The sequence below is a fragment of the Athene cunicularia genome, assembly GCF_003259725.1.
Source record: "Athene cunicularia isolate RWA chromosome 7 unlocalized genomic scaffold, athCun1 chr7_part1, whole genome shotgun sequence".
In the NCBI taxonomy this organism is placed as follows: Eukaryota; Metazoa; Chordata; class Aves; order Strigiformes; family Strigidae; genus Athene; species Athene cunicularia.
Window position 1 is genome coordinate 6,756,881 of NW_020799107.1, and position 26,260 is coordinate 6,783,140.

General features: G+C 41.5%; 2 protein-coding genes across 6 annotated transcripts in view; one reads left to right on the forward strand and one right to left on the reverse strand.

Moving 5' to 3' along the window:
• Positions 1-88: 88 nt before the first annotated feature.
• On the forward strand, positions 89-1,954 carry RPE (ribulose-5-phosphate-3-epimerase). The gene is made up of 4 exons (XM_026853062.1): positions 89-239; positions 548-682; positions 834-920; positions 1,383-1,954. Exons 1-4 carry the CDS (start codon positions 102-104, stop codon positions 1,503-1,505), a joined length of 483 nt encoding a protein of 160 aa, XP_026708863.1. The 5' UTR covers positions 89-101; the 3' UTR covers positions 1,506-1,954.
• A 2,674-nt stretch (positions 1,955-4,628) lies between these two features.
• The window catches only part of KANSL1L (KAT8 regulatory NSL complex subunit 1 like), a 61,568-nt gene continuing 39,936 nt past the window's right edge, over positions 4,629-26,260 (reverse strand). For 3 of the 5 annotated variants that reach the window (XM_026852244.1, XM_026852246.1, XM_026852242.1), the window contains 10 exons: positions 25,888-26,050; positions 21,632-21,742; positions 21,069-21,206; positions 18,459-18,583; positions 17,145-17,269; positions 16,193-16,247; positions 10,443-10,555; positions 8,728-8,908; positions 7,797-8,099; positions 4,629-7,701 (listed from right to left, as the gene is read on the reverse strand). In XM_026852244.1, the coding sequence (XP_026708045.1) occupies positions 7,851-8,099; positions 8,728-8,908; positions 10,443-10,555; positions 16,193-16,247; positions 17,145-17,269; positions 18,459-18,583; positions 21,069-21,206; positions 21,632-21,742; positions 25,888-26,050 (1,260 nt within the window). In that variant the 3' untranslated portion in view covers positions 4,629-7,701; positions 7,797-7,850. Of the gene's footprint in view, positions 8,100-8,727; positions 8,909-10,442; positions 10,556-16,192; positions 16,248-17,144; positions 17,270-18,458; positions 18,584-21,068; positions 21,207-21,631; positions 21,743-25,887; positions 26,051-26,260 lie in introns of all 5 variants that reach the window. The other 2 variants (XM_026852245.1, XM_026852243.1) reach the window with 2 other exon arrangements.

A 26,260-nucleotide genomic window follows, 5' to 3' on the forward strand; every position in this document is an offset into this window, starting at 1 on the left:
TTTCTGCTGTGAAGACACGGTAGCGGGCGCAGGGCGGGGCCCGGCCCCAGGCGCCGCCGCCCCTCGCTGACGGCCCTTGGCTGCGCTCCCCTTCTCCAGATATGCACATGATGGTTGCCAGGCCCGAGCAGTGGGTGAAACCGATGGCCGTCGCTGGCGCAAACCAATACACCTTCCATCTCGAAGCCACGGACAATCCCGGCGCGCTGATAAAGGACATTCGGGAGAACGGGATGAAGGTGAGGCGTGCGTAGGCTTGGAGCAGCACGCTGCGCTTGGCCTCGCTGCCTGCCGGCTTCCTGGCAATGACAAACCCATCGATGCGGTGTCGGGTGGTCAGAGGTGGGTGCGTGCGGCCCTACCGCTCTTGGTGCACGCAGTCGGTCCTCAGTTTAAGTCAATGGGGAATCTTTATCCAAAGCAGCCTGTTCTTACTGCGCTTACACAGACACGTAATTTTCCTAGGAGTTTGTACCCGGCTCAAGCCAACCTTGCAGCGTTTGTGTCATGGTGAGGTGCATTTGGATTTGTCTTTCCTCTTCTGCAGGTTGGCTTGGCAATCAAGCCTGGCACTACAGTTGAACACTTGGCACCTTGGGCCAATCAGATAGACATGGCTTTGGTGATGACAGTAGAACCTGGATTCGGAGGGCAGAAATTTATGGAAGACATGATGCCAAAGGTAAATTAGGTTTCTCTTTCCTTATTTATTGAAGTTAAAGGTAGTTAACAGTTTGGAGAGTGGCAGTGAAGAGAATAAACCTTGTTTGGGTGTGTAAGCTGTGGCAGCTGCATGTGGATCTCGCTGCCAGCCTTTTTATACCATTTCTCAGGTTCAGTGGCTGAGGACACAGTTTCCCTCACTGGATATTGAAGTGGACGGAGGAGTTGGGCCTGACACCATCCATAAGTGCGCAGAGGTAGGAGGCTGAAGCGGAGCAGCGTTCTCAGTCACTGTGCCAAAAGACTTAATAGTTCCTCAGAAAATAAAACTTAGGAGGAATCACGTTTTGACTGTTAGTTTTCAGAGTGAACAGTAAAGCCCACAATATCAAAACCTACTTGCTCTGATCTTGTGCCTTTTTTAATAGTGGCTACTGAAGCCTCCCCTAAGCTAGAGAAGCATTTTTTTTTTTCTTGTATGTTTGGGAAATAGGAGCAATGATGAAGAGATTACCTATTTGGGGAAGAACTGTATTTTCTGAACTTGATATGTGGTTGTTAGAGGTATGCTACCTGTGTCCCACAAATAGTGCTTGTTTGCCCACCAGCCTAGAACTCACTGCCCTCTTACGTGTTTTACAGAAAAAAAAAAAACCAAACCCAAACTTTTAAGGAGGGATCTGTTCTATGTTATTGAGTCGGTGTTTAATGTCTTTCAGGCAGGTGCAAATATGATTGTATCTGGCAGTGCCATTATGAAGAGTGCAGATCCAAGATCAGTGATCAATCTTCTAAGGAATGTGTGTTCAGAAGCAGCTCAGAAGCGCTGTCTGGATCGATGAGACCTACCCAAGCAGTGTTCAAGAAGGCTCTGTGTGTGCAGGAGAACCCTCGTTTCTCATGTGTAAGGGAGGGCTGGATGAACATTAAATAAATACAGGAACTTGTTGCTACTGAACAGAGGAATCATTCCTTCACTGCAATGAAGCAAGCAGCAGTGAAAAACATTCTGGCTGTCTTTCAGGGTTGGAAATGCAATGGTTTGAACCTGTCTCTTGATTCTGTGGAGGTTAATTTTATGACGCAACCTGTAACACTGTCTGGATTGACCTAAACTTCAGTCATTTTTTTGCTTGCTAGAAGAGTGTAGCACCACCACAAAGCAGTCTCTCTTGTGGAAGACTAATCAAACTGCCTTCTGATGTCTGTATTTTGTCATTTGATCTGTGCATTCCTACAATACTTTTCCACTATCTGCATTAAACACCCCTCCCTTGGTGTGGTAAGTCTCCTTTAAGCTGTCAAAAATGATTTGTTTGGGGAGCAAGTTTGGGGAAAATGCAGTTTAAGAGGGCTAACAAATCCCACGCATGCTAGAAATGTTCCTGTGTTTTGCTTTTACTGCACAGAAGTACTTGACTTCCCTGTGTAAGTCAAACATCAGACAAGTCAGTGCAACTCTTTATAAGGTGGCAAACGGGGAAATAACTTCTCATTTACCTTTCACATAGCCATTTAAGACAGCTGCATGTGAAATTCCTGGAAGTGATGGGATTCCATGGAAGAATGTTGCTTTAAAACCCTACAGATAGTTAAAAAAACATTTCATCTTGACCCACTGCCCACTTGGTTTCTACATACGGCTGAGTAACTGATTGTGACCTCTGAGGCTGTTACCTGCTGAAGCAATTTCAGGATATGTAGGCTGAAATGCACTGCACGGAGAGGGCTCTCTAAAACGGCTTAACGCTCCTCTTTGTTTGGAAGCCAAGTAATTCTCATACCTTCCCTTTGCTTGTGCTGATTTTGCAGCCTGGCCTGTGCGGTCGTGTGAAAGGTGGGAGCTACGACCAGCTAGAGGAAGACCTGAGCAGGTCATTTTAGATAGACCTGCCTCCCGTGGCTCCAATTAGTCTTGCTGACTCCTTTAATATTTTATGGTGTTCTGCATGGGATTGTTCCCTTTAAGCTGTAATTACAGAAGGGTGGCGAACAGTCTGCTGCCCCAGGGGACAGGCTGGAAGGCTCAACAGCTGCAGCCGGCCCATTTCCTCAAGGCCAAAGTCAAATCTGTTGTCCTTACAGCAAAGCTGGGCAGGTGTCACCTCCCAAATGCCAAGACGGTGCTAGAGCTGCTGCACCCCCTCCTAACCTACGTGTGTCCCTGCAGGAAGGCCCTGCTCTGCAACAGTGCGGTGCAGCTGTGGTGCGGTGTGGGTCACTGCCATTGAGGAGGAGGAGCTAGGGCTAGTTCAAACAATCTAGACAAGTGTCTGAAATGACTCAAGGATGACTTCTTCCTGTGTGGTTAATTGTGGTTTAGGTGAGCAAATGCGTTTGCTGCCTGTTTGCACTTGCAACCTCAGTTGAGAACCAGCAAAAGAAAAATGGAGTCATCTGGACCTACTGCTGCACTGAAGACATCTTTGGGAGGAGGTTTGCCAAAATCAAGCTTGGCCAGGAAAGGCAACAGTCCAGATGGCTGTTAGATGTGTTAAAGCAGCTTAGTGGCGCTTCTGGAAGGAACCTGTGTAGGGTCTAACACAGCGTGCAGAGAGAAAGAGTCATGGCTCTGGTACTTAAACTGCAGGCTGAGCAGCCACAAAGGGGCTACGAAGATGTTAGTTTAGTATTTGGCAGCGTGGGTTTTTCAAGCTGTTCAAAGCAGTAGGACAACAGCTGTAGTATCCTTGCCTCCTGCAGCTGACCTTCAGCAGATTTGAAAGGGTAATCAAACTCTCTCTGCTTTATTTTTCTGATTAATTTGGGGAAGATGGACGTCCCAAAGTCATGCTATTTAACTACTAATGCTTTGTTCTGAGCATGGAACCATACAGCATGTTTTCTTTCACAGGCTGTAGTCACTTTGTCATTGTTTTAAAACCAGTAGCTTGCACTTTAATTCACTCTCAGGTTAGGAACGTTGTGGGAGAGAGAAATTACACACACAGTAAAATTAATCCATTGGTTCTTTCTGTCTGAACCCCACCCAGGTGGGTTTATGCAGCTGGCTACTGCTGCAGCAGCTTTTTGCCCAGCTTAAGGTTGAATCTGTTAGTGATCACAGTTCATCCATGGAAGTAATGGTAATGACACTTGTTCTTTTAATGCTTAAGACTGCTCCAGTTTCTTGCCTCTACACATTAACAGAAGAAACCTGTTAGGCTATACTTAGGCCTGTACTCAGTAACGTAACCCCACAGCAGAAGCGCCACAGGCACAGGACTTGAACCAAACGCTGCCATGAAACCCAAGAGCTGCTTGCATGGTATCCACGGGGCCACCTAAACCCCAGGACCGTTAGATGTTGCAATACTCTGATAAAGCAAAGTTTCAGCAACGAGGGGGGGAGCACAGGCTGCTGATGTTAAGTCACATGGTCTGGAGCAGTCCAGGGTGATCTGACAGAGCACAGGCTCTATCTGCACTGGTAAACAGCAGAAAGAAAGTCTGATACAGCCGAGTAAGTCTGCACTTAGACATGTGCTGCACAGCAGTACAGCGCGCACCCCAGAGAAAGATAAAAAAACTGCAGTAGACACACACAGAGCTTATTTTAAATAGGGCTTAGAAGTTTGTATTTGTACTTACATTCCATTAAGGTCCTGGATGGAGAGATGAAGCATTTAAACCCTCATAGCAGCAGGGAGCAGAACATAAGTGGCCTTAAAATACGTCTCAATTGAAAATGGTAAACAAAGCACAAGGGAAGTGACTTGCTCTGTGAAGCTGCAACACCCCAGTTTCATGCGTGGGGGACCTTGCTGCATTACATTTAAGTTGGTATTTCACAGTCAGCCCTTGCAATACCTTCACCCACAACATCAGGAGCAGCACTGACAGCTGTTTCATAGCTTAACAGCTAGAAGACAAACAGGTTGTTGGCTTTTTTTTTTTTTTTTTTTTTTTTTTTTTTTTTTAAGCAGGGGTTTCTTGCAGGTTTTATGGCTTCAAGCATGAGCCTGGCTCTGAGCTCTCAGCCTTCTCCCACCACCAGGAGGTTCCTCAGACCCCAATATTCATGCAAAAACAACTGTCTAGAGGTGGGAGTCCAGCTCTGCAGGGAAAAGTTCTGCAGGCAATAAAGGAGAGCGCTTGTGCTCATTCTAGCTGCATGCAGCACAGGGAAAGATGATGAAAGGAAGGCACTGGTCCTGTGACCAATTTCAGTTGTCAGTTTTCTAACTGTGTCCCAGTAGTGAAATAGGGCTACTGAAAAACTGGGTGCCTCACTGGCTGGAGCACAGACGAGACAGAGAGGGTAGGGCACAGCACCTGGTCTACTTCAAAAAGGTGTCAAATGATTAGAGGTGCTGTGGGTGAGGAGCAGCCTGGGGCTTCCCGGAAAGCATCTTGCTCAACATGCACACACGGCCTTCCCCACGTGCCCCTGACAGCCGAAGAGCTGCTGGAGGCAGGCAGGTGATGCGAGAAAAGCAAATGCAGCCAGGTCTTGGTCACCCCTCCCGAGGCCTCTGCCTGCCACACTTGCCTGTGCCACTCACTCAATGGCAGAAACCCACGCTCTGCCAGCACTTGAGGAGCAGCCCCGTGGTGGGGACACAGGGAGAAAGAAAGGTGCTGGCACAGTTCTCTGGCTACGCAGTCGTTGGGGCAGCTCTTTGTGCGAAGGCAGTTGTGGTATGCTGTCACAGGACTAGCCAGCTGAGAGGCAGCTGTTTAAAGACTTCTGACAGCAGTGGGGTGATGACCAAATAGACATTTTTATAGTTTCCCCAGGATTTTTTTCAGTCTCCAGGCTGCCTGGCCTTTCTTTGGCTATCCTTTTTATTGCTGCCTTGTGGGTCACTAGCTGATTCCCACAGTGGCCAGCAAGAACAGCTAAAGAGGGGACAAAAAATGCGCTTACCCTTGTTTGTATCGATGACTGCTTGGGCCGCCCCTGCAGCTGGCGAGGTAACAAGCAGCTGCTTTAGGCCAGCGCATGAGGCCGACCCAAAAGCAACACCATGGTTCAACAGCTCGCCACAGCTGGGAGCTGAACAGCAATGCAGGAACAGCTTTACTGTTCACTAGGCTGACCAAACTTGGTTAATCCAGCTCCTAGCACACAGGGGGTTTTGGCCTCATTTTAACACCCTTCCCCTTCCCACCCCTCAATCTAGGCAAACAATCTCCTCTTGTTCCTTCCTGTAAAATGCTGGATTCCATTTCCACTTCCTGATGGCACCTTCAGGACACAAAAGGCAGCTAGCCAGCTGGTTTACTTGGCCTGACCCATCTCTTAAATTTCAGAAACGCCTCATACTGCCCCAGGGATCAGACAGAGCACGAAGTCCTGACCTTACAACAAAGCTGGGTGAGAGCTGCTCAGATCAGGCTTCTTAATGAATGGACACAGGCACGGAAAAGACCTGCAAAGCATCCGAGACACGTAATTTTCAGAAACCTTTTCCCGGCAGCAGATGCACATGCAGGGCGAGAGGTGGAAAAATCCACCTCTGTATTGAGATGCCGAGGGTTGGCCGCAGGCTCACAGCACCAGCGCAGCTTCATACGACAGCAAAGCGTGGTGCCGCTGCCACTTCAGTGTGTGAGCAAAGCCATTCTTGGGCCGAGCAGGTCTCTGTGCCAAGAAGAAGCATTACTGCTATTTCTTCACTTCTAAAAGGCCATCAAATTCAGACTATATACAACGTATATAGAAATAACTTTTAATTAAAAAAAACAACCTTGCATCAAAGATTATTGTATCAGACATTGAGGCAAGATTCAAGTTTAAGACAAACCAGTGTTAAAAAAGTGTTTAAAAAAATAATCAGAATGTGCAATAAACTACAATGTAGCAATAGGTTGTAGTGTTGAAACTTTACTGAACTGTTTTCAGATGCCCAGTGTATATTTCCTATCATTCTGAAAAAAAAAAAAAAAAAAAATTGACACTAAAACTGGGTCATCTGTCCAGTGCCATTCCAGATATTACAGATGAAAGGGAATTTTGCACAAGAACAGAGACTCCTATTAAATTGCCTTCAACTGTCCTACACAGAAAAACTTCCTGTTGATGGATTATACATACATTCAATGTTTAATTGTTGTTAATACCTCTTGAGATTGCAGATACATTCCAAACTACACTATTCAGATTTAAGTGTAAACCACTTGCTTTTGTTTCCTTACTGGGAAATAAAAAATCTATCTGGAATTGCAATGGAAAGCTTTGGGGCTTTTTTTCTTTATTGGTCTTCAAGACATCAATCATCTTTTCCTTTTCAGCTAGTCACCAAATGTTGGCATACTTACGAGACTCTTACAAGGCACTGTACAGAAACTGGAACAAGACTTTGTCTTTAACATATTAAAGCAAAATATTATGAGCCTCATTAGCTACTCAAGGACCAAGGAAGTAAGATGACCCAAACCACAATATTCAAAGAGCTGCGTCACTGATTTGACTCAACTCTTCTTCCCTTCCATTTCTCTATACCCACCCAACTGAAGCAGAGACCCTACTTTCTGAATAGCAGATATATTGACTATTGAAATGCAGTGGTCTATTTCTATCTTACTGCTTGAGGACTTCTATATGAAACATGCCCTGGCACTACTGAGAGCTGAGTACAGATTTTAAGCTAGATGCAAGGCTTCCAGAAGGCCTGCTCTGAAACTGCCGGTTCTCATCTACCCTTACCTTTATGCATGGGTTACACACGTGCAGTTAGAGAGGCAGATTTTTGCCCTGTGGTCATGCCACACAGGAAAATAATCTGAGGCTGTCACTTTTCCCCCTAATTTTTTCAAGTAGTTTTTCTGTGTTCAGTTGAAGTTGTTGTTTAAGGTAGACAGCATATCCTGCTGCACCAGAATCCACTAGAACCAGAAATGCATTTGAAAACATACAAAACAGGAAAGGATGATTATTAACAAATGTGGCAATATGACAACAGAAAGCGAATGGTGCCAGCAATTTATGTGCGCCCACTCCCGACATTGGGAATATTAGACTTCCAGCTTGAAATAATTACTTTCTCTTGGGGTTCAGGAAGAAGAAAGTGTTGTCTTTGGGATTTATCCTGCCTGTTACAAAGCAAGAAAGAAAATATATTATATGCAGCTAATGTACAGGTTTTGAATTGTGCTGTCATATGCTGTGTGAACAAGAGAGATTTTACCTTACACTTTTCTCCACCTTAATTGGCTTTCTTAATGAACCACATTATTCCCTGTCACCTTTGTTTTCTTGTATTGTTGATTCCCAGGCAAATGTTTTCGCAGTCTTCTGACTCGTCGGTAGATTGTTTTCTTGGTGGATGGCCATTGTCTGGCAAACCAATGGGTGCACATGAAGTACAGAGAGAGTCGCTGGGGAAAGCTGCACTTGACATTTCAGTCTGATTCGTTATTTGATCTTGGCACAGTAAAGCTTCTACCTCTTCATCTTTTAGTGGAAAAACTCGAAGTTCCCACAGCCCAGACTGAAAGGAATCAGAAGGGTAGGAGTGAGGGTGGAACAAGAGAAAAGAGGGGAAAAAGGGATTTCAGTTGAGTCTGAACTGATTAGCTATGTGCAGAATGATCTCCTATCAAATAACAAATGAGTGTCTTTCTTTACAATGTTTGCAGGGCTCTTCAGATAAAGAATACGACACTGCTAGGCACCAGCTGTCAATGTAAGCTGGCTTCATACTGTTTTGAACTAGTAACAGAGCTACAGCTGAATAGGCACAGTACAGGAAGGGGGAAGCTCTTTTCCATGGTGCCAGACCATCAAGATACCTGACCCCGTAATGATCAGTCCTGTCTGGAACTCTGGCCAACATCCCTGAAAAAAGATCCACCATCCCTGAAGCCAGCCATGCCATACTCACCTCAAAAACGTGCCATGTGTACTGCATTAAATCTTCATCTGTTGACAAATCCTGGGCTTAATTCATAAAGCAGAGCAATCTAGTTCTAAACAGGAAGGCTATGTTCAGTCCACATAAACTAGGGTGTCAGCCTGAGGTTCTGATCAGGAAGGGTATGTTCAAGTTCTTTGTTTTAGGTTAGAGACAGTGCTCACTGAAGACCTGACCCGACCCGGAAGCTACTGGAAGCACCCACCTTCGCTTCCTGGCTCTCCCTGCAGTGTTGTGCAATCCCTGAACAGACAGAGCTGTGGGCTTCCAAAGTCATGTCTGGAACAGGTTCAGCAGTGCAGTGCAGTGAGGCACAGGAGCTGCTCTGATGGTCTTTCTGCACCAAATCCTGGCTTTGTCGTCCGTCGGCATTTTTGCTGTATGATCTAGTGCAGGATAAGAGACGAGAGTCTTAAAAGCTACTCACTCCCTGCCCTTTCGCGTTGCCAGGAATGCTTTAGATTTTCTTTCCGAAGTTTTCAGTTTTTCTGTACATGCTACCTACATTCTACTTATTTAAATCAGAAGAGCAGATGAGAACACATGAGGTTCTTGACAACCTCACTGTCACAAGCCAGAGCAAAGTGTGATATGTGGAGGAGCTACCCGGATCAAAAAGGGCTGGAACAGGCACGCTTGGGTGGAACTGCAGAACAGCTGGTGGGTGGTCCCACTCCTGCGCCTTGCTCCACACGGTCACCACAACTGTAATTTTGGGCAACAGAAGTCAGCGAGCCGTGGGCTGTTCCAACTCGGAGAACATGGCATCATTTGAAGGGCCTGTGGAGTCCAAACTGCGCTGTCAGCAAACTGTGCCAATGTAACTCGAGAAGAAACAGCAGGTCCCTGAGCTCCCCCTTTCCACCTCTGCTCTGGACTCATCTCCAAAGCAGTCAAAATAATTTAGTAAGATTAAAAACTCTGACCTCTGCTTCAATACAAATTTGAACTAGATATAAAATAGCAGCACACATCTTAAATGCCAAGTGGAAGTCTGACCTCGTTCATGTCAATGGCAGTTTTACTTCTGAATTCAAATAGCACTAAGTTTTCACCGAGGAGTTCTAAGAATTTCAAAATTAAGGGTACATACAGAACTTGTATTTTTCAGTACACCTTCTAAACTTTTTTTATGTTCAGAACGGCTTAAAATAGAATTCCTTAGTATGGTTTAGCTCTAATTTTATCCTGAATTAAAAAAAGCTATCTTTGCATATTTAGTCATATGTAATGGTTCACTTTCAGCCAAAAGTAGACACAAGCATATGATAAATAGCAGAAAAAGTTATTCCAGCATTTATAGGATGCTTTTTGTCCTGGCAGATTCTTAAGTAATTTATGGGAATCATTTTCCCAGAGCCAAACTGCAGATACAGCTTTATGATGTTCGCTCTTATATGCACTACTTTTTGCAAGACTTTTAGGGGTTATATTTAACTTTGATGAGCTTTGCACCAAACGGCAAGCCTGTCAGAATTAACCCTTTTTATACACTGACTTTTAAAAGCATGAGGTCCCTGGTACAGCCCAGGACCCTTCAGTACTGTATCTCTGAATGCAGTGGACTTTCATCTAAGTCAGGTGAGTGAAGAAGGGCTCATGTTACAGTTGGTGGCTGCAGTTGTAATAACCGGGAGTGGCACAGACTAGCAGAGCTATGTGCTCAGTATGGGAGTTAGGTTTTTATTCACTAATACCAGGTCATTACCGTGCCAGACTTCTGTAAGTAGGCAGGCTTCAGAACTGCCTCTCCTTTCCAGCCACAAAACTAAACATACCTGGTACTGTCCCTGACGAGTTAATTAATGAAGAGTGCCCTTGTTTTTAAACTTCTCTGTGACAGCATTTCAGAAACTGCTGTACCAACACCCAACACCAGTGGTTCAACAGGAACACTCTTATCAAAGTCAATACACCTGCCTGCTATTCCTCCTGGGCCAGCGGCTCTGCTCCCACAGCGACCACCTTGCTCTCTCTCTTTCTTCATACTTCGTATGACGCAAGGAAAAAACTTCATCTGACAGATCTTCTATCTGTAACGAAATGCAGGGATAGCTGATGTCTAATTATGAACATCACTAGAAACAAAAGCAGCCAGTATTATATCTAATACTGCAAAGGTCTGTTCACCAAACAAGAGGCGGCAACACAATGCATGCTTGCAGTAAAAAGGCCCAACAAAATACATGCATTCAGCTTGCACTCTCACCAGGCTCTAGTATATGGGATGCTGTCACTTTTACTTTATTTCTTTACATGTCTGTGGTTGAACTGAATGGATATAGAAATTATAACCCCCATGCAACTAACACATTTTTCTCTATGCTGAGAGGCAGAAAATTAAGAGGACAAGTATTCATTTGCAAATCACAGCAGTATTAAAAGCACATAATAAAGACAAGCAAAAATTCCAGGAGTTTTCTGAGACTGCTTTAGGAGGAGGCCGAGATGCAGCAGGATTTGCCAGGTGCTCTTTAAGCTTGGAGAAATAGGTCTGAGATCACCAAGGACCTTGACAGCTCCACATCGAGAGGAACTGATCAAACCTGAGATGCTGCATTCCTGCTAAGAAATCAAGCAGAAAACCGTTTCTGGTTTGAAGACTATTTCTTAGCAAATGATTTGCATGGCCCTGGTACAGCTTAAAACAGCCCCAATGTGAGTACTTTTAACTGCTCGTAGTCAAACAAGAACCAACATTTTCGGTAAAACTCCTCAGATGTAGCTATCACATCTGACCTTCACTTTGAAAGAACCATCTTCATTCCTCCGTTGGCAGCACACCAGGAAGTTTGCTTCTTAGACACGGCTGGGTGAGGAGCACTTTGCTGCCCTTCCCCCTCGCTCCCCAGATGGCAGGCCGAGCTCTTGGCTGGACCCCTTCAGCACAGCTCAGTTATTTCAAAGTGCTCCAAACCATTCAACCTCTTCAAAGTTCACCTAAAAAGCTAAGCCTGGCAAGAGCATACAAGTGCTGCAGCCATGGATTTTATGCCAGCCACTCCCAGCTCAAAAGCAGAGAAATTCTAGGAAATAACAATTCCTGGTCCTAGGAGCTGTGAAGCTGCTCTGCCAGATCTGTCCTAGAGAAGGATTATACCAATAACCGGAGGGGTCATGGAAAATAAACTGTATTTTTTCTATAAAGCAAAACCCTCAGTGGTGTTATACAGGTAACACCATTTATCTTCTGACTGTGTCTGACAAAATACAGAACTAAACGCAGTCTCCTCACTGCAGTGCCACACAGCACCATATGATACGGGTTATGCTGTGAGCTGGAACTACTCCACTCCAGACAACTGATGGCCCTGAGGTTTTCTAGAGAAGCCATTCTTTGTATCGAGTCCTGCAGAACTGTCGAGTTCATGACCATTATGGGTACAAACACAAAGTATTACAGTGCATATATGCTGCTGTAAACTATCTGGTAGTGTGGCACTCAGCTTACCAGAGAGCACATTTCCAGTGCAGGCAGCTGTTCATGAACTACAGTACCACAATGAAATTTAACAGGGTCAGTGAAAAGGATCCCAAAGTCTTCAGCGTGTTCCAAACTGGCCACAGGACCTGCTTGCTAAAACTGTATCTGCCTGGTTCCTCCTCAGCCCAGCGCTCAACAGGAACCTTCAGACAAACAGGCCTGCTTTGTTTGCCCATCTCATGATTGCTTTTTGAAGACTCTGCATTGCTTTTATTTATTTATGTTAAACACAAACCACTTTGTTAGCTGCTGGTTTCCTTTCCTGCAAGTCAACTTAATGGGTCTCCTCCTCTCTCTGGAATTCACCAGCTCTGTCACTTGGATGGCATCAGTACAGAGCTGCATCTCAGTTCAGATTCTGTCTTTCCAAGGTCAATGATGTATAGCGTGAAAGTGAGAATTTTATGAACTACAAAAGTGCTATTCCCTCAGGGAAAATTCAGGATTTTTCTGTGTGCTCAGATTTCCTTTGAAGTGGAAACAAAAGATAATTTTGAAAGAAAAACTTAGACTTTGAAAATACTTTTCTTAGCAAATTGCCAAAACTTTTCATGCTGGGAAGAAACTTCATTTTTAACAAGCTTCCTTTCAAAAATCAAAGTCCACATTCCTCTCCAAGCAAAGAGTTTTGAAAAATACAGAAATAAGCCTTACTGTTCCTTTTCCATAGCTGGTGATAGCAGATTTAACTACTTGTTTATTTAAAATGAGTTTTACCCTATTCCACTGAAGACTAACAAGTAATACATTTTCTTATTTAAAAAATATTCTTTGTTCTGTGGATAAAATCACATTACATCAGAGTAAAATATCTCTACTTGGTTCAGTATAGCCTCTGCCCCTCTCCAGCTTTGTAATGCTTTATATATTTCCTCCACTAACTTTAGGTTAATTTAAAGTTGCTATAACTGGAGAATTTGATACATTTTTTTTCTCCACACTAAGGTTAGTTTGAAAAAGGACAAAAGAACTGTCATTCCTCGGTGGATGGATCTGGCAGTGATGTTGAGAGAAAAGGCTATTAGGAAAGCCTGTTTGTGAGGCATGTCTAATGATTTCACTCAAAGAAAAAGACTTAAAGCAAACTAAGATTTGGATCCCCCCCACTGCATCTAGTTAAGCTACAAGACACTGTGCATTAATGTTGCACAGCACCAGGAATATTTCTGAAAGTTTCTCAAAACAACAAACTCTATGTTTCAGTCTTTGTCTTCACGGGAAACACTGAGTCATAAGCCATGAAAAACACTTATGCAAAACTAATTACACACAGAATTATTCCAAAATATTTGTCATTACTAAAACAACTGCTGAATAAACTCAAACATTACTTTACAACCCTGCTTTGCCAGAAATTTTAACCTGGACAAAACAAATTAAAACCAAAATAAAACAGGAAAACCTGTGCCACACCCTCCCATGCCTTAAAGCAATAACAGACTGCAAATTCATATATGCACCAGAAAACTCAAAAGCTCTATTTCCAAAAACTAACTATTTTTAGAGTAAATAATAGAGCAGACATAGATAGAAGATTAACTTTTGCATTGCCCCACTGTTATGTTTTTTCTTGCAAGGCAAAATTTCCAGAAACAAAAATTAGGCACCAAAAAATTTAAGCTTTTTGTACTCAAATAAAGGAATGGTGAATAGGCCTGATTTCCAGAAAGTGCCGAGTTCCCATCCGATGGAAGTGTGGCCCCTGTGGAACATGACAAATTTGGGACCCCACATTTTTTTGCAACTTGTGGAAATTTCGGGTGCGAGTCTATTGAGAGCTTTTAAATGGAGAAAAAAAAAAGAAAAAAAGAAAAAAAAAAAGAGATACTGTGTAGAAGAAATCCCTAACTGCTGGCTGACACAAGGACAACTCTGGAAGTTTTAAATTTGCCATGCAGAAGATAGGCAGAATAGAAACTACTATAGAGTACCACCACAGGCAGTGGAAAGCAAAGAAATACTTTATATAGAAGCAGAAAGTACGTTTTGCCCTCTCTTGTCCTTCACGGATCTACTGAAGCTTGCCTCGATTTCAGCACAAGGAATAATTTCAAGAATGTCAGTGTGAGTGTAGAAAATGCAAAAAGAAATGCTGCTGTTTTCTCATGTCTTTTTTCAAACTTACTCAGTATCAAACCTTACTCGGCCTAAAACCTAAAGCAAGGAAGTGTAAGAATTATGATCAGACAACCACCTTTTCTCAGTACTCTGAAAAACATCCAAACCAATTAACACGATACCAAAAGAAAGGGGGAAAATTGGCAAAGAATGATTTAGACAAACACGATCTTTAGCATTTTCTCTCTTGTCTGACATCTCTCCTTTCTCATTCTACCCAGCAGCCGACAGAGAATACAGAAGCAGTGGACCACAGCAGGAGGCAAAGCTGCTTTATTGTTAACTCAAGTTATTTCCTGGCCAAAGAATGAATCATACAGGATCAACTAGTCATGCCAAATACAAATGTACTGGGAGGGCTACTAAATGAGCGATTAGCCCATGAGCTTCACAGAGATATCTTGATGTCCCTTCAGCAAAATACACTAAACGTATGTGAGACAAATCATCTGTATGGGATTTGAAATCTAAACAAGAAATCCACTGACTCCTCCAAGCAAGTCCCTTGAAGCCCTGGAAGCAAATCACTGTTGAAATTATTTTTTTCCCCCACAGATAGTAGGATGAAGAGAGAGCAATGACCAGTAGATTCTCAAGAGACAGTGATCCCTTGATGCCTTATTAGTTATTCTCCAAATGGTTTAATTAAAATATCCTCACAGGAGAGTTCTCCTGTGTATGTAATTTGACCTTCTCACTACAAAAGATGAGGCATGTCTCCTGCTAGCAGAGATGGTACCAAACCAAAAGGTGGCAGTGGAGGTGACATAAATCTGACCACCAGATTTCACAAGAATTTCTCAAGTGCATGAGAAAAGGTGGGGACAGAGTTAAGTTTTTCTCCTCCTTCTGACCCAAGAGTACGGTGCCAAGTGAGTGCAATATACCAGGCAGGGAGCTGAGACCATGATGCTCTCCAAAAGGAAAAGTTCATTTCCATGGAGCAGGCAGCTATAGACACAATAAAACTCTGAGGAAGCCTTTGTGGAAAGTGTATTTTCTACCCCAAGGGATAACGGGGCATAATGATTTAGTTTGTTTACTGTGTTTAGTATAACCATCTGTACTGTTACCCAAATGCGATCTTTTTCTACTACTAAGGCACCTAAACCTCAGTTGTAGAGATTCTCTGAAAAAGGAGCTCAAGTTCAGATATTGTGGATGAAGGTACACATACAAGTCGTACAGTTACAACAGTTGATAGTGCCCTGTAGCACTAGACTGGAGGGAGACAAGAGATGACCAAAGGGCAGCAAACTGGCAGGTTTCTGGAAAAAGAATCACAAAAAGATTGGAGGGACAGAAGAGATCAGACCCGCTGGCATGTTCACACTGGGGTTAGGAAATACCTCCAACGCCCTGTGGAGAAAGGGACCCCTAGCTGTGAAGTCCATGGGCATTCTTGGGATGAAAAAGGTAGATTTTTATGTCTGGAGGAAGAAACAGTAGCACATGATGTGCAGATTTAGCTCAAGAGGCAAGCAGGAAATGCTGAAGGTTATGTTGTTCCTGACAAAGCAGGGAAAAAAAAAAAAGTTTGCTCCCAGCAGGAGGGCTGCAGGAAAATGAACACTAAAAAGAAAACTGAGGAAACCTGCTGAGCCCACAGGCAATATACCAAATTACCTCCTGAAGAGCAACCGGCCATGGGAACTGGCTGTCTAAGAAGAGGATGAGAGGTAAGGACGGATGTTACAGCACAGGTAGGCCCAGAGAGACAGTCGCACTGGGAGCCCCAGCACCACGATGCCAAGGAGCAAGGGAAGCAGAGGCCTGACCAAAGGGACCCTTTGGGAGCACTGCCTGTGCTGGCAGCAAGGGACAGAAGAGCCAAAAAACCAGGTGAACAACAACTATTAATGGAGATACTCGTATTTCTGTCATCCACCATAGGGTTAACTAGGTTGGGACAAGACACATTTTCACAGTCTGATACTTAACACTTTATTTTTGAAATTTGAAACTTACCAGGATTTACATGAAGTCAGTGACTTTGGAAAATATATCCCCATTACATATTATATCTAGTTTAATTAAAAACTGGTGGTTTAATTAAAATACAGCCTACCTCTTCTTCATCCGTATGAGATCTTTCTAATGGTTGAAATTCAACAACTCTCCAGCTAGAAATGAGACAAAAAAAGTCAAATTAATTTACCTAAATGCTGTTTCATTATTTCAGCAGTACAGACAATTCTTCTGTTTCTACACTATATTGTTAATTACTACTTCTTCAACGCTGCTCATGCTTCAAAATTTCTTTCAAAGAAAGTAATTTCAGACTTATGGTGCTGATTAACAGATGCCTAAAATTTAGATGTTCCTTTCCCAACCTGGTATCTAACTTTTCATTTTCCCAACACAGCTTTTAAGCTATTGAATAGACTTAATAATATTTTAGCTTTAAAGACAATATAAAAGCAAACACAGAGATTTAAAATATGAAACAACTGCATTTAGCCATTTCAGGTAATTTGCTAGCAAGCCACTGAATTACAGCACAGGAAATGAATTACCCTGTTTTAGCAATCTAAAGATGTTCTTGTCACTGGAATCATGGATTGTGAATTTACACTGTATGGAAAAAATTAAGCTTATTCTACTGTGTTAGAATGGATACAGTTTAAAAATATATGCTGAACCCATTACTTAACTACTTTCTTATGACACATTAAAAAGACAGCAACTTCTAAACAACCATTCAGAGCACGTCAGCCTGATGGCAAATTCAAGACCACGAATATCACTACAATTACGATGATACAAACCCCCTTCTAATTTTAGCCAGTCTGTGCATCTGCCACCTCCCTGTGTGTATCAGACTATTTCCCTTGTGCTATCAGCTGTCCAGTCTTCCCACCACTCCAGTCACACAAATTAAAGTGCACAGAAAAAAACAAAAAAAGGAGCACATGAAAAGATCATCTTAATATTTTAAAATTACCTAATTATACGTCAACAATAGTCTTATTTCATGTTATCAAGTTCATTTTTTGCAACTAAGGAGGTCATGAACAAACCTTGGGGTAAGGATTTCTTTGTATTGTAGTTTCTCCAATTTTGATGGTGCCACCAGCGACATCGGAATAACAATGTTGTCTATATCATAGGAGCTCTCACTTCTCAACCTCCTTCTGGAGTTATGCTGTAAACAATTCAAGAGGAGATTCATCAGCTCAAAACATAGGTACTACATGTTAGCTCAGAAACATTAGACCTGCATGAGGAAAAAGTCCAACTTGAACACATTTTCCAGTGGCTTAGTGACTCCCAACTTCCCCCCACCTCCCAATGGAATCTTGACAAATCTTAAAACTATCTCATCTCTGAGATTTACTTTGTGCCAGCATAACTCCTACTGAAATCAGTAGAAGTTTCCCTTCCTTGATTTCAGTTACACTTAATTCTGAATACTTATCAGAACTTCAAAGTTAATGCTGCCTTCTTCATAATGTTCAGTCTACAAAGATGACCTAAAATCTAACTTGCAACCCACATGGTTCTTCAGCGTGATACAATTAACAATACCAAAAGAATGAAGCTCTGTTTAGCAGTGAAGAACAGCCTACATGGAAAGTGGTTTTCTGAAAGACATGCAAAAGACAGAAACTGTTGGTGGCGTTTCTGGTGTTCTCTGCCTGCTAGTGCATGGAATCAACGTGGGACAAAATTGAAGTTCCTCGATTGGAGGGCAGCACAGATTTAAAATCAGCTCTCCAGAAGTCACCACCAGATTGAAACATGACAACTTCCTCAGCACCAGTCTACCACAAGGCTTAGCAGAACCATGGGACTGAAATCTGAATATTATTATGAAATTCTCAATAAATTCCAATAAAATAAAGTGTGTTTCTGCAGGGACTTCAGTGAATTCTGCTGCTCCTCAGCAAATTTATATACCTGAGACTGTCTGTAGCTCTGCACAAAAGGTTTTAAATAGCAAAGCTGAGAGTTAACCAATTCTGTGACTGTATTTGCACCGTGAGGCCATTTTATGTAGCTGCACCAAAAAAAAAAAAAAAAAAAAAAAAAAACAGTGTATTTAATGAATTTCGGGGAAAAAAAATAAAATGAAAGGCCCAATGCCAAAAGACTAAACTTACACTCCAGTTATATGATCTGAAAAATTGTTTTACAAGCAAGCATCTGTTTTAGGAATAGCACATACTCAAACTGGAATAAATTACTTAACGTAATCCACTTAATTCACTGCAATAATGCTCTTTACTGTAATTTAACACTAAATTAGATGTAAAAGGCGTGTGTTTTTGGATTATTAATTTGCACAAATCTCTTTATATTTCAGTCAAGACAGTGATACATTTTTGGTTTACCTGTGATGGAGTGCTGTGAGTGGGCCTAGACATCGCATTGACATTGGTCACGGCAGCAAAACTGCTATGGGATTCGGGTTCTGCATGTTGAAAGGAGAATGTCTCAAACCTAGCATTACGTTCGCCTGTCACAGAAAAAAGTAATAAAAAAATATATACTGGCTGTTGTCTATTAGACTATTTTTCCATACAGTAATAGTAAAGTCATTTCTAGAAGCCCACAGCTAACCACTTATAATTTACCGAATACTAAAAAAGCCATCTAAATAAACACTTGCTACTCATTCTGTCATTGTTGTTCCACAAATCTCATCCCTCACCTTCTACAAAGGATTTCTTCTTGTGAAACCAGCTTCATATGGGCAAATCCTGCTTCTTTTTTTCAGGAGCTGCCATAAACTACACACACTGCAAATGCAATCAGACTTACAGGAACGTGCCCCAGTTTTCCTTAACAGTGTTTCCTTAGCTGGGGTGCATCTCACTGATGTACCAGTTCACTGAGCCCTCACTGATGGTTTCTTCCTTGATAAATAATAAAACAAAACTGGCAGCAAGGGTAACAGACAAAATTAGTTTCTAGATCTCCATGTGTGGTTTCTTCTGATAGTGGTCCACTGCTCCAGACAAACTGTAATTCTTTTTTATTCTTATTCAGTCCCAGTGTAAGCAGCATTTACAGGGTTTCAGAATTTAATCACCAGTGTTCTGCTTTCCTTCTACCTTAACTTCCAGTGAGAAAAGAGAACTCAGGTTTAATATAGGAACTAATAAAAAGAATCCGTGTATTCCAACATTAAAAAAGAGGTAAGACTGATCCTAAAGACTGTATTGCACAGGCTGGGTCAAGGACACGAACTCTCATCTCCCAGGCAGCTCTGCAACTCCCTGGCACACAGCTTTTATTTTTGGCCTTGTTCATCAGGCTGACCTTCCCCATGGATAATTTCTCCTAGACAGAGCCCAAATTAGGAATAAATATGTAGTAGTACACCCGTAGCACTAATAAGCTAGAACTGCTGCTGCTACTCACAAATACACCACATAGCAGTTTTCTGGCATTGGGAAACTATGATCCTCATGATAAAAGATTGCTTTTTTTGTTCCATTAACTCAAAGAACTAAGTATTATTGGCAGAAGATTAATTGTAACTTCAAAAGGTTTACAGCAAGAAGTTTTCTCTCTTATTAGTGCTCCCAAGTAACTCCAACTGTTGATTTGTGCATGACAGTACACTTAGGGAAACAACGTGGTTGTGAGAAACACTGTGTCTGCATCCACCTTTTGGGGATCAGTGACTGGTTAGGGGAGTGGGTGGCATGGAAAAAAGGATCACTGATGGCGAGAGGAGACAGAGCACAGCACTCCTTGCGGAGACAGGCACAGAGGGTATGAGGAGGCTATACAGCAAAGGGGAGGGCTGTAATGTGCAAGGGGAATGCTGCAGCGAAAAAAAACCCTCATCTGAGACAGTTTTCAGTGTGTCCAAAAATACCTTTTATTCTCTCCTGTAACTTTCTTATCAATAGCGCTTTTTTGGTTTAGGATTCTGTTGTTTTGTTTTGGTTTGTTTTTTTAAAATAGACCATAAGTTTTGGTTAAATCATCTCTGCACTGATCTCCACCTCTACTGCAAGATTACATTAGCAGTTTTACATGGATGTGCACCAGAAGTATATTCTTCCACAATGTTGAATGATCATAATTCTTTCTTAGGGAAAATTTTAGACTAATGTAATTTGTCCTCTCACTCAGTGATTTATTTTCTTCAAATTTCTTGTGAGGAATTTTGTCAAAAGCTTTCCAAAAATTCACATAAATGAACCTATGTGTTGGGCTTGTGTGCTTTGGTAGCAGGGTTTTGGTAGCAGGGGACACAGCCTGTACCAGGCTCTGTTAAGTTTTACATTCTAATAGCCTGGAGAGACAAGATGCAATTTACCTTTACAATGGCATGCTGAATTTTTTGTCCCTGAATTATTACATTATCTTACAGAATTTTCAGGGCACTTTCTATTAATTTACCAAGTGCTGAAGTAGAGATTCAATGGCTTAAAATACAAAGATAACAAGGGTGAAAACACTAATTGTAAGCACTGCCTACCCACAAGTCCTTAAACAGTCTGGAAGGAAACCAGAACCACAAATGACAGTTCACAACAAATGAAACATAGCTGACCACTGATGCCAGGAATAGTTAAATATTTGGTTGGGCACATGATTTGACAGATAACTTTGCAATTCAGTTTCACTGATTATAGTTAAAAAAAAAACAACTTCACATTAAAAATAATGACACCTAGTATCAGAAAAACACAGTTGGACTGCTGAGCAGCTTCATTTAAGAGTATTCAAAAAATAAAATACAGAAACTTGTCTCCTTTTGTAATATGCACTGAAGAATAAAGAGAATTACCATGCTTTAAAACAGCAAATTATTTTCATGGTGTGTTAAGTCCATTTCTTCACTCCTATGAAGTTTCTTAACAGTATCCTTTTTGGAGACAACTTAAAATTAATTCTCAAAGCCCAGTGATAACAAAATCATTTATACAGTACATATTTTAAAAGAAGTAGTGCTGTCTCAAGCAGTACAATTTTTCTCTTACCTACTGCTGTCTCACTTAAATGTCTTTTCTTTCTTCCTTCTGACAGCTGGTCAGATGTTTCTGACACTGACTGAGATTTGGAATTAGATAAACAGCCACTGCTCCATTGTTTGACAGAAACATTATGTTGATTATATTCTACAACAGAAAAAGCATGTATCAAGTTGAAAACTTATTTTCCATTGGTGCAATTTACAAGCAATCTCAACTGCTGAACTATTTATAATGGAAAAAAACAGAGTTGTGATAGGAATCCACATAGTAAACAGTACATCAGTCAGGCACCTGTGTCTACAGAGAATCCATGGCCCAAACTTCCCACACTTGTATTAGAGCCCTCCTAGGCTCTGATGAGATCATTTCAGTGCAACAAAGGAGAACGTGACACGGTGGTATGGGAAGAGATTCCTCTTCCACCTAAAGCCTTAGCCAGTTACCTTCTCTGATAACCTGCTTTGTGGTACTTTATAAATTAAACCTATTCAGGGCAGAAAGTACTGGCAAATGAACGAAAAATGGTCTTGAAAATATTAAAATATTTTGCTTTGTATATTAAGACATACCATTGTCTGGAGATACTTTAAACTCCACTCCCAAAGATGAGGTATCAACAGGTTCTCCTTTGATGTCATCCTTCCTTAATAATGTTTCAAAGTATATGTGAAGAGGAATATCTAATAAAAAAATAAATCAAAATGGAATAGAGTATGTATCAGAAAGATGGCAACCTATGAAACAAATTATGTATCATCACTAAAGGTCCAGGAACTGATTTACACAGTGCTATGTAATATAATCTGTAAGCAATATTGCTGCCTTCAACTTCAGTCCTTGAACTCATGAAGAATGGCAGAGCTCAGTCACTCCTGCAAGGACCGATCACGTGTCTATATGGCAGCAGCGTTGGCACATGATCAATCTGAAGACAGTATAGGGAAACATGTCCTGAAACTGGTGAGACCAAAGGAAAACTCAATGACAATAACCCAAAAAAGCCCAGCCAGATGTTTCAAAATAGTAATTTTTGTGTACGTAAAAAAGAAAATTTGAGGCGAGGTAAGTTTCAGCAAGATAGTTCTTGTATGAGTGCCATCCTCCACTACAGGCAAAGACCTGTGGTCTTCTGTATCAGTTATCTAAGTATATACAAGGTAATCTCCAGTAATTGCCTGGAGGTAAGATCTCAAGCTACCTGTCTTTCTATTAATGGGAAGTGAGAGTTATGCCATGGTAAAAACAAATCAACTTTTAACTGTGAAGCTACACTGCCATACGTGCTGACCAAGGCAGTATGCTGAAGTGGTTCCAAGCTCTCCAGCACTAAGAGCTTCTAAGGGCTGACAACTCAGATCAAGGTAGGACTCAAACCTAAGGACTGCTGGTGAACAAATCCCAGTGCAAGCACACACACTTAATATAATAGATTAACAGCACTTTTTTTGGTGTTCAAAGTCAAAGTAAGAAAGAGCAAGGTTGTCTTACTCTGGAATAAACTGTGTCTGTACCTGCAATTACTCCAGAATTATTCTTCACAAAAACGAGCTCTGCAGGGTACCAAGTGAGAGTAAGACTGGGGTCTTTCCCTCTTGACTAACTCCTGCATGGAGATTTGACTAATCCAGCACAGCAGAGAGCACACTGTGAACTTTTCCTGTAATCTGGAATGGCTTCAGTTCAGCCTTTCGGGTACAAGTAATTAATGTTTTTGGAAATTGTTACTGCTGGAAGCCTAGAGGTAATTTCAAGGTACATTCCTTCCTTTTTTCTCTGGCAAAGGTTTCAGCAGGGCAATCTAATTCATTTCCTAAAGGAGTTCTAACCCAGAATTAGTCTGCAAAATATCTCAAGTGGTAAGGAATTTATCCACTGTTGTAAGGCAGGAAGGCTTAAGAAAAACATCTCTATCTGAAAAGCCTTTCCGGAGACAAAATCACAAGAAAGAAGAGAAAGTAAGTAGAACTAAATACGCTGATGTAAGAAACAGGCTTGACAGCTATTATGTTCAGAATGAGAAGAGGGCCAAGGGCAGGGCCAAAAGGTGGGCATTAAACTACTTTTATTTACATACAACCATAGCCTGGTGTGCCTTCAGGACTTTCCAGGACAGAAACTTTAAACGTATTTTGTTAAACAAAAAGAACAATTTGTTTCAATTTGATATGATCTAACTAGATATTTTGTCACAAGATTAAAGGTGACCTGTAAAAGTTGTCCATCTCTGTCCCCCCTCAGGGTTTTTGATGTGTTTCTGTCCTGGTTCTACTTCTGAGTAAAATGTAAAGGTCTGAAAGGTTTATTAACCACAATATTTAAGTAAAGAAATAAACAAAATATTTCCTCTGTTTGGTTTTTTGTTTGTTTGATTGTTGGCTTTTTTTTCCCTGGGAAATCACCTGGATGTCTCAGAGATTTTTTTATTACATGCTCATGTATCTTAATCAAAAGGGCAGGAGTGTTTGTTCCACAGGTTAGGTGCAGAAATAACAGAACTACAAACTTCTTAGATACAAACTACAATTTTCCAGTTGGGGTGCAAGTTTAAAAAGGTGCTTTTATGTTCAAGGGATGCTGCAACCACTGACATATTTTCAGTCAAGACCTTTGGTAATTTGTAAACTCTGAAGCAAGACTTAGAAACATAAGGACAATTATGCTTCCAGAAGTGAGTATACTAGTCAGTCAGTACCCCTACACTGTATTTACTAGGTTGTCTGCAAATTATCATTCTCCTTTGAAAGTAAAAAAATAAGAGAGTAAGTACTTTGAAAGTAAAAAACAAGGTACAAGAAAGAACAACATCTGAATCTTGAACTTGAAACCCTCCTTGCACATTGAAACACCAAATTTACAGAGTTTCGAGATGGAAAAAATACCAATAATATTTCTTTAACACACATTAAATGAAATTAAAACACCACCCCCCCTTTTTTTTTTTTTCCTTCACTCTGCTGACAAACTTTTTTTATTCAGAAGAGAGTGATAAAAGATGTAGGCACACCACAAGCAGTATTTTAAGAGAAGTTATCCTTCTGGAAAGGGAGAACTAAGGAAGCTGCAAAGAAAGCATGAAACTGAATCAGGCTACCTGACTAAGTTGGAAAATTTATAGCATGCATTTATTCACAGTAATTCTTTCATATGAAAGAAAATGACAAATAGACTAGTGGTCTTCATGAGGGGATAGAGACAGAAAAGTACACAAAGCACAGAGTAGAGCATGAATCTAGCCTCCCTCAAAAACAAGGTTGGCATCTCAGCAGGAGATAGTAGGTCTAGCACTACCTTCCTGTCTCAACTACTATTAGCAAGGCTAAGGCTTCTTGAAAAGAAAAGAAATATTCCTCTGAAGAAAGATGATCTTGGTATCAGAATGAAGCTAAAATAACATTTTAATTCCTCCATCCTGGCAAAGCGACCAACAGTAACGAGAATGTAATCCAAAGCCTTTCAGGGTTTTTTCATAATTTTTTATCTTTTTTCAAGAAAATAAAATGTCAGTATTCTTGTTCAATGTCCTAGTCTCTCTTTAAGGGTAAGGTAAGAATGAACACAAGAAGCATAGCCTCACATGACTGTCTTTGAACAGACCTGTAACCCCACTGGCTCCTGTCCAGCTGGGCTGTCAGAGTCGCAGAGTAAGTGATGGAGCATGTGTAAAGAAGAAAGTTTTAAGAAGTATTTTCCTCTCCTTTCCACAACAGAGTCCTGCAGACTGGGATGTTTGCTGTTGCACTCAGCCAGTGTTTCATTTCCCCTATCTGCTCCTCAAAATGATCTCCCCTCTCTATATATGGGTTGTAAACCCTCTCATAAACCTTCAAGGGTTGAGACCTTCTCAGGATTCCATGTCCACACAAAGGTGTTCTCTAATGGCCACTGACAAGTTCTCCAAACCCAAGACTTACTTTAATCCCTGACTTCCTAATACCAGGCTGCAGTATCTACACTGTCATTCTGGAAGACGGTGGGTTTGATTACAGTGTACTCAAACTTCCGTGGAAGAAGTCCCAGCCTCACATTCAGGATTATTTTGTGGCAAAGAACAGCAGAATTCCTGCACTGGTCAGCAACTACCTGGAAATAATTTTTTCCAAAAGTATGCCACCCCAGCCCCAAATGCAGAATCACAGAATCATCTAGGCTGGAAAAGACTCTGAAGATCATCTAGTCCAACCATTAACCTAAGACTGACCATTCTCAAAAATGCAGCAGTACGAATCCCTTCTGCTGATAACAGCATTTAATATGCTATTTTAAAGCCCCAAGTACTGTCAAGTTGCACCTGCACTAGTTTCAGGTCTGAGTCACAAACAACAACATCTGCATTATTGTTTGAAAAGATTAAAGTATCACATGACAGAAACCATAAACTTCAAAGATCACCAAGAAGGCTGACTACCACAAAAACAATTAGGAAACCTAAATAAAGCTTTTTGGACCTTGTCCAGGGGGCCTGAACTGAAAGTTGCTTATGAAAACAACACAACCAAGGTATAGTAGTGTGTTGGCAAAAGCACCATCTAAAGGACTAACACCGACTCAATCAGACACACCATGGAACATGCAAAAACACCTTTTCCCTCAGCAGTCTTTCTTGGTTGTAATCACATTACTGGTATGGTAAACCTAGAAGGTGTGTTTTTCAAATGTCAGGATGAAGTTAAGATTTTCATTTAGTCTAAACTTGTATATTTTGCCAGTGTGAGATTTTCTGTAAGAGAACTAAGTTCTAAAAATCACTCAAAAGAAAAGTTAGTCCCTAAACTCTACAGCTCTCACATTCACAACTGCCCTCTGTTAGAGTCATGGCGTTACTTACCTGAAGGGAATGATAAGACTGGATGGAAGGAAGAGTCCAGCTCTTGCACATAATCTAGTATCTTAGATCCTGCACTGTACTCACTACTGCTTAGGGTGGACGCTGGCACCATACACGGTAACTGAGTTTTATATGGAAAGGAGGCATCTCTAGATGGTGAAGTCTGCAAGGATACACAGAAACAAAGATTAAACTTCTTCTTTACTGTATTCCTTCAAATTAGACCAGAAAGAAAATTTCAATGAGTAAAACTCTTCAATACAGGAATGGGAAAAATATTCCTGCAAACTTCAGAAAGTCTAAATACAGCTTGCCTCCACTTACTGTGGACTATAGCACACAGTACAAAGAATACGCCACCCCCCCACCCCCA

Excerpts from the sequence above, each read along its gene's own strand:
- RPE (XM_026853062.1), top strand. The coding sequence starts at position 102 with ATGCACATGATGGTTGCCAGGCCCGAGCAGTGGGTGAAACCGATGGCC. Across the intron at positions 240-547 it reads TTCGGGAGAACGGGATGAAG|GTTGGCTTGGCAATCAAGCC; the intron begins GTGAGGCGTGCG and ends CCTCTTCTGCAG. Across the intron at positions 683-833 it reads TGGAAGACATGATGCCAAAG|GTTCAGTGGCTGAGGACACA; the intron begins GTAAATTAGGTT and ends ACCATTTCTCAG.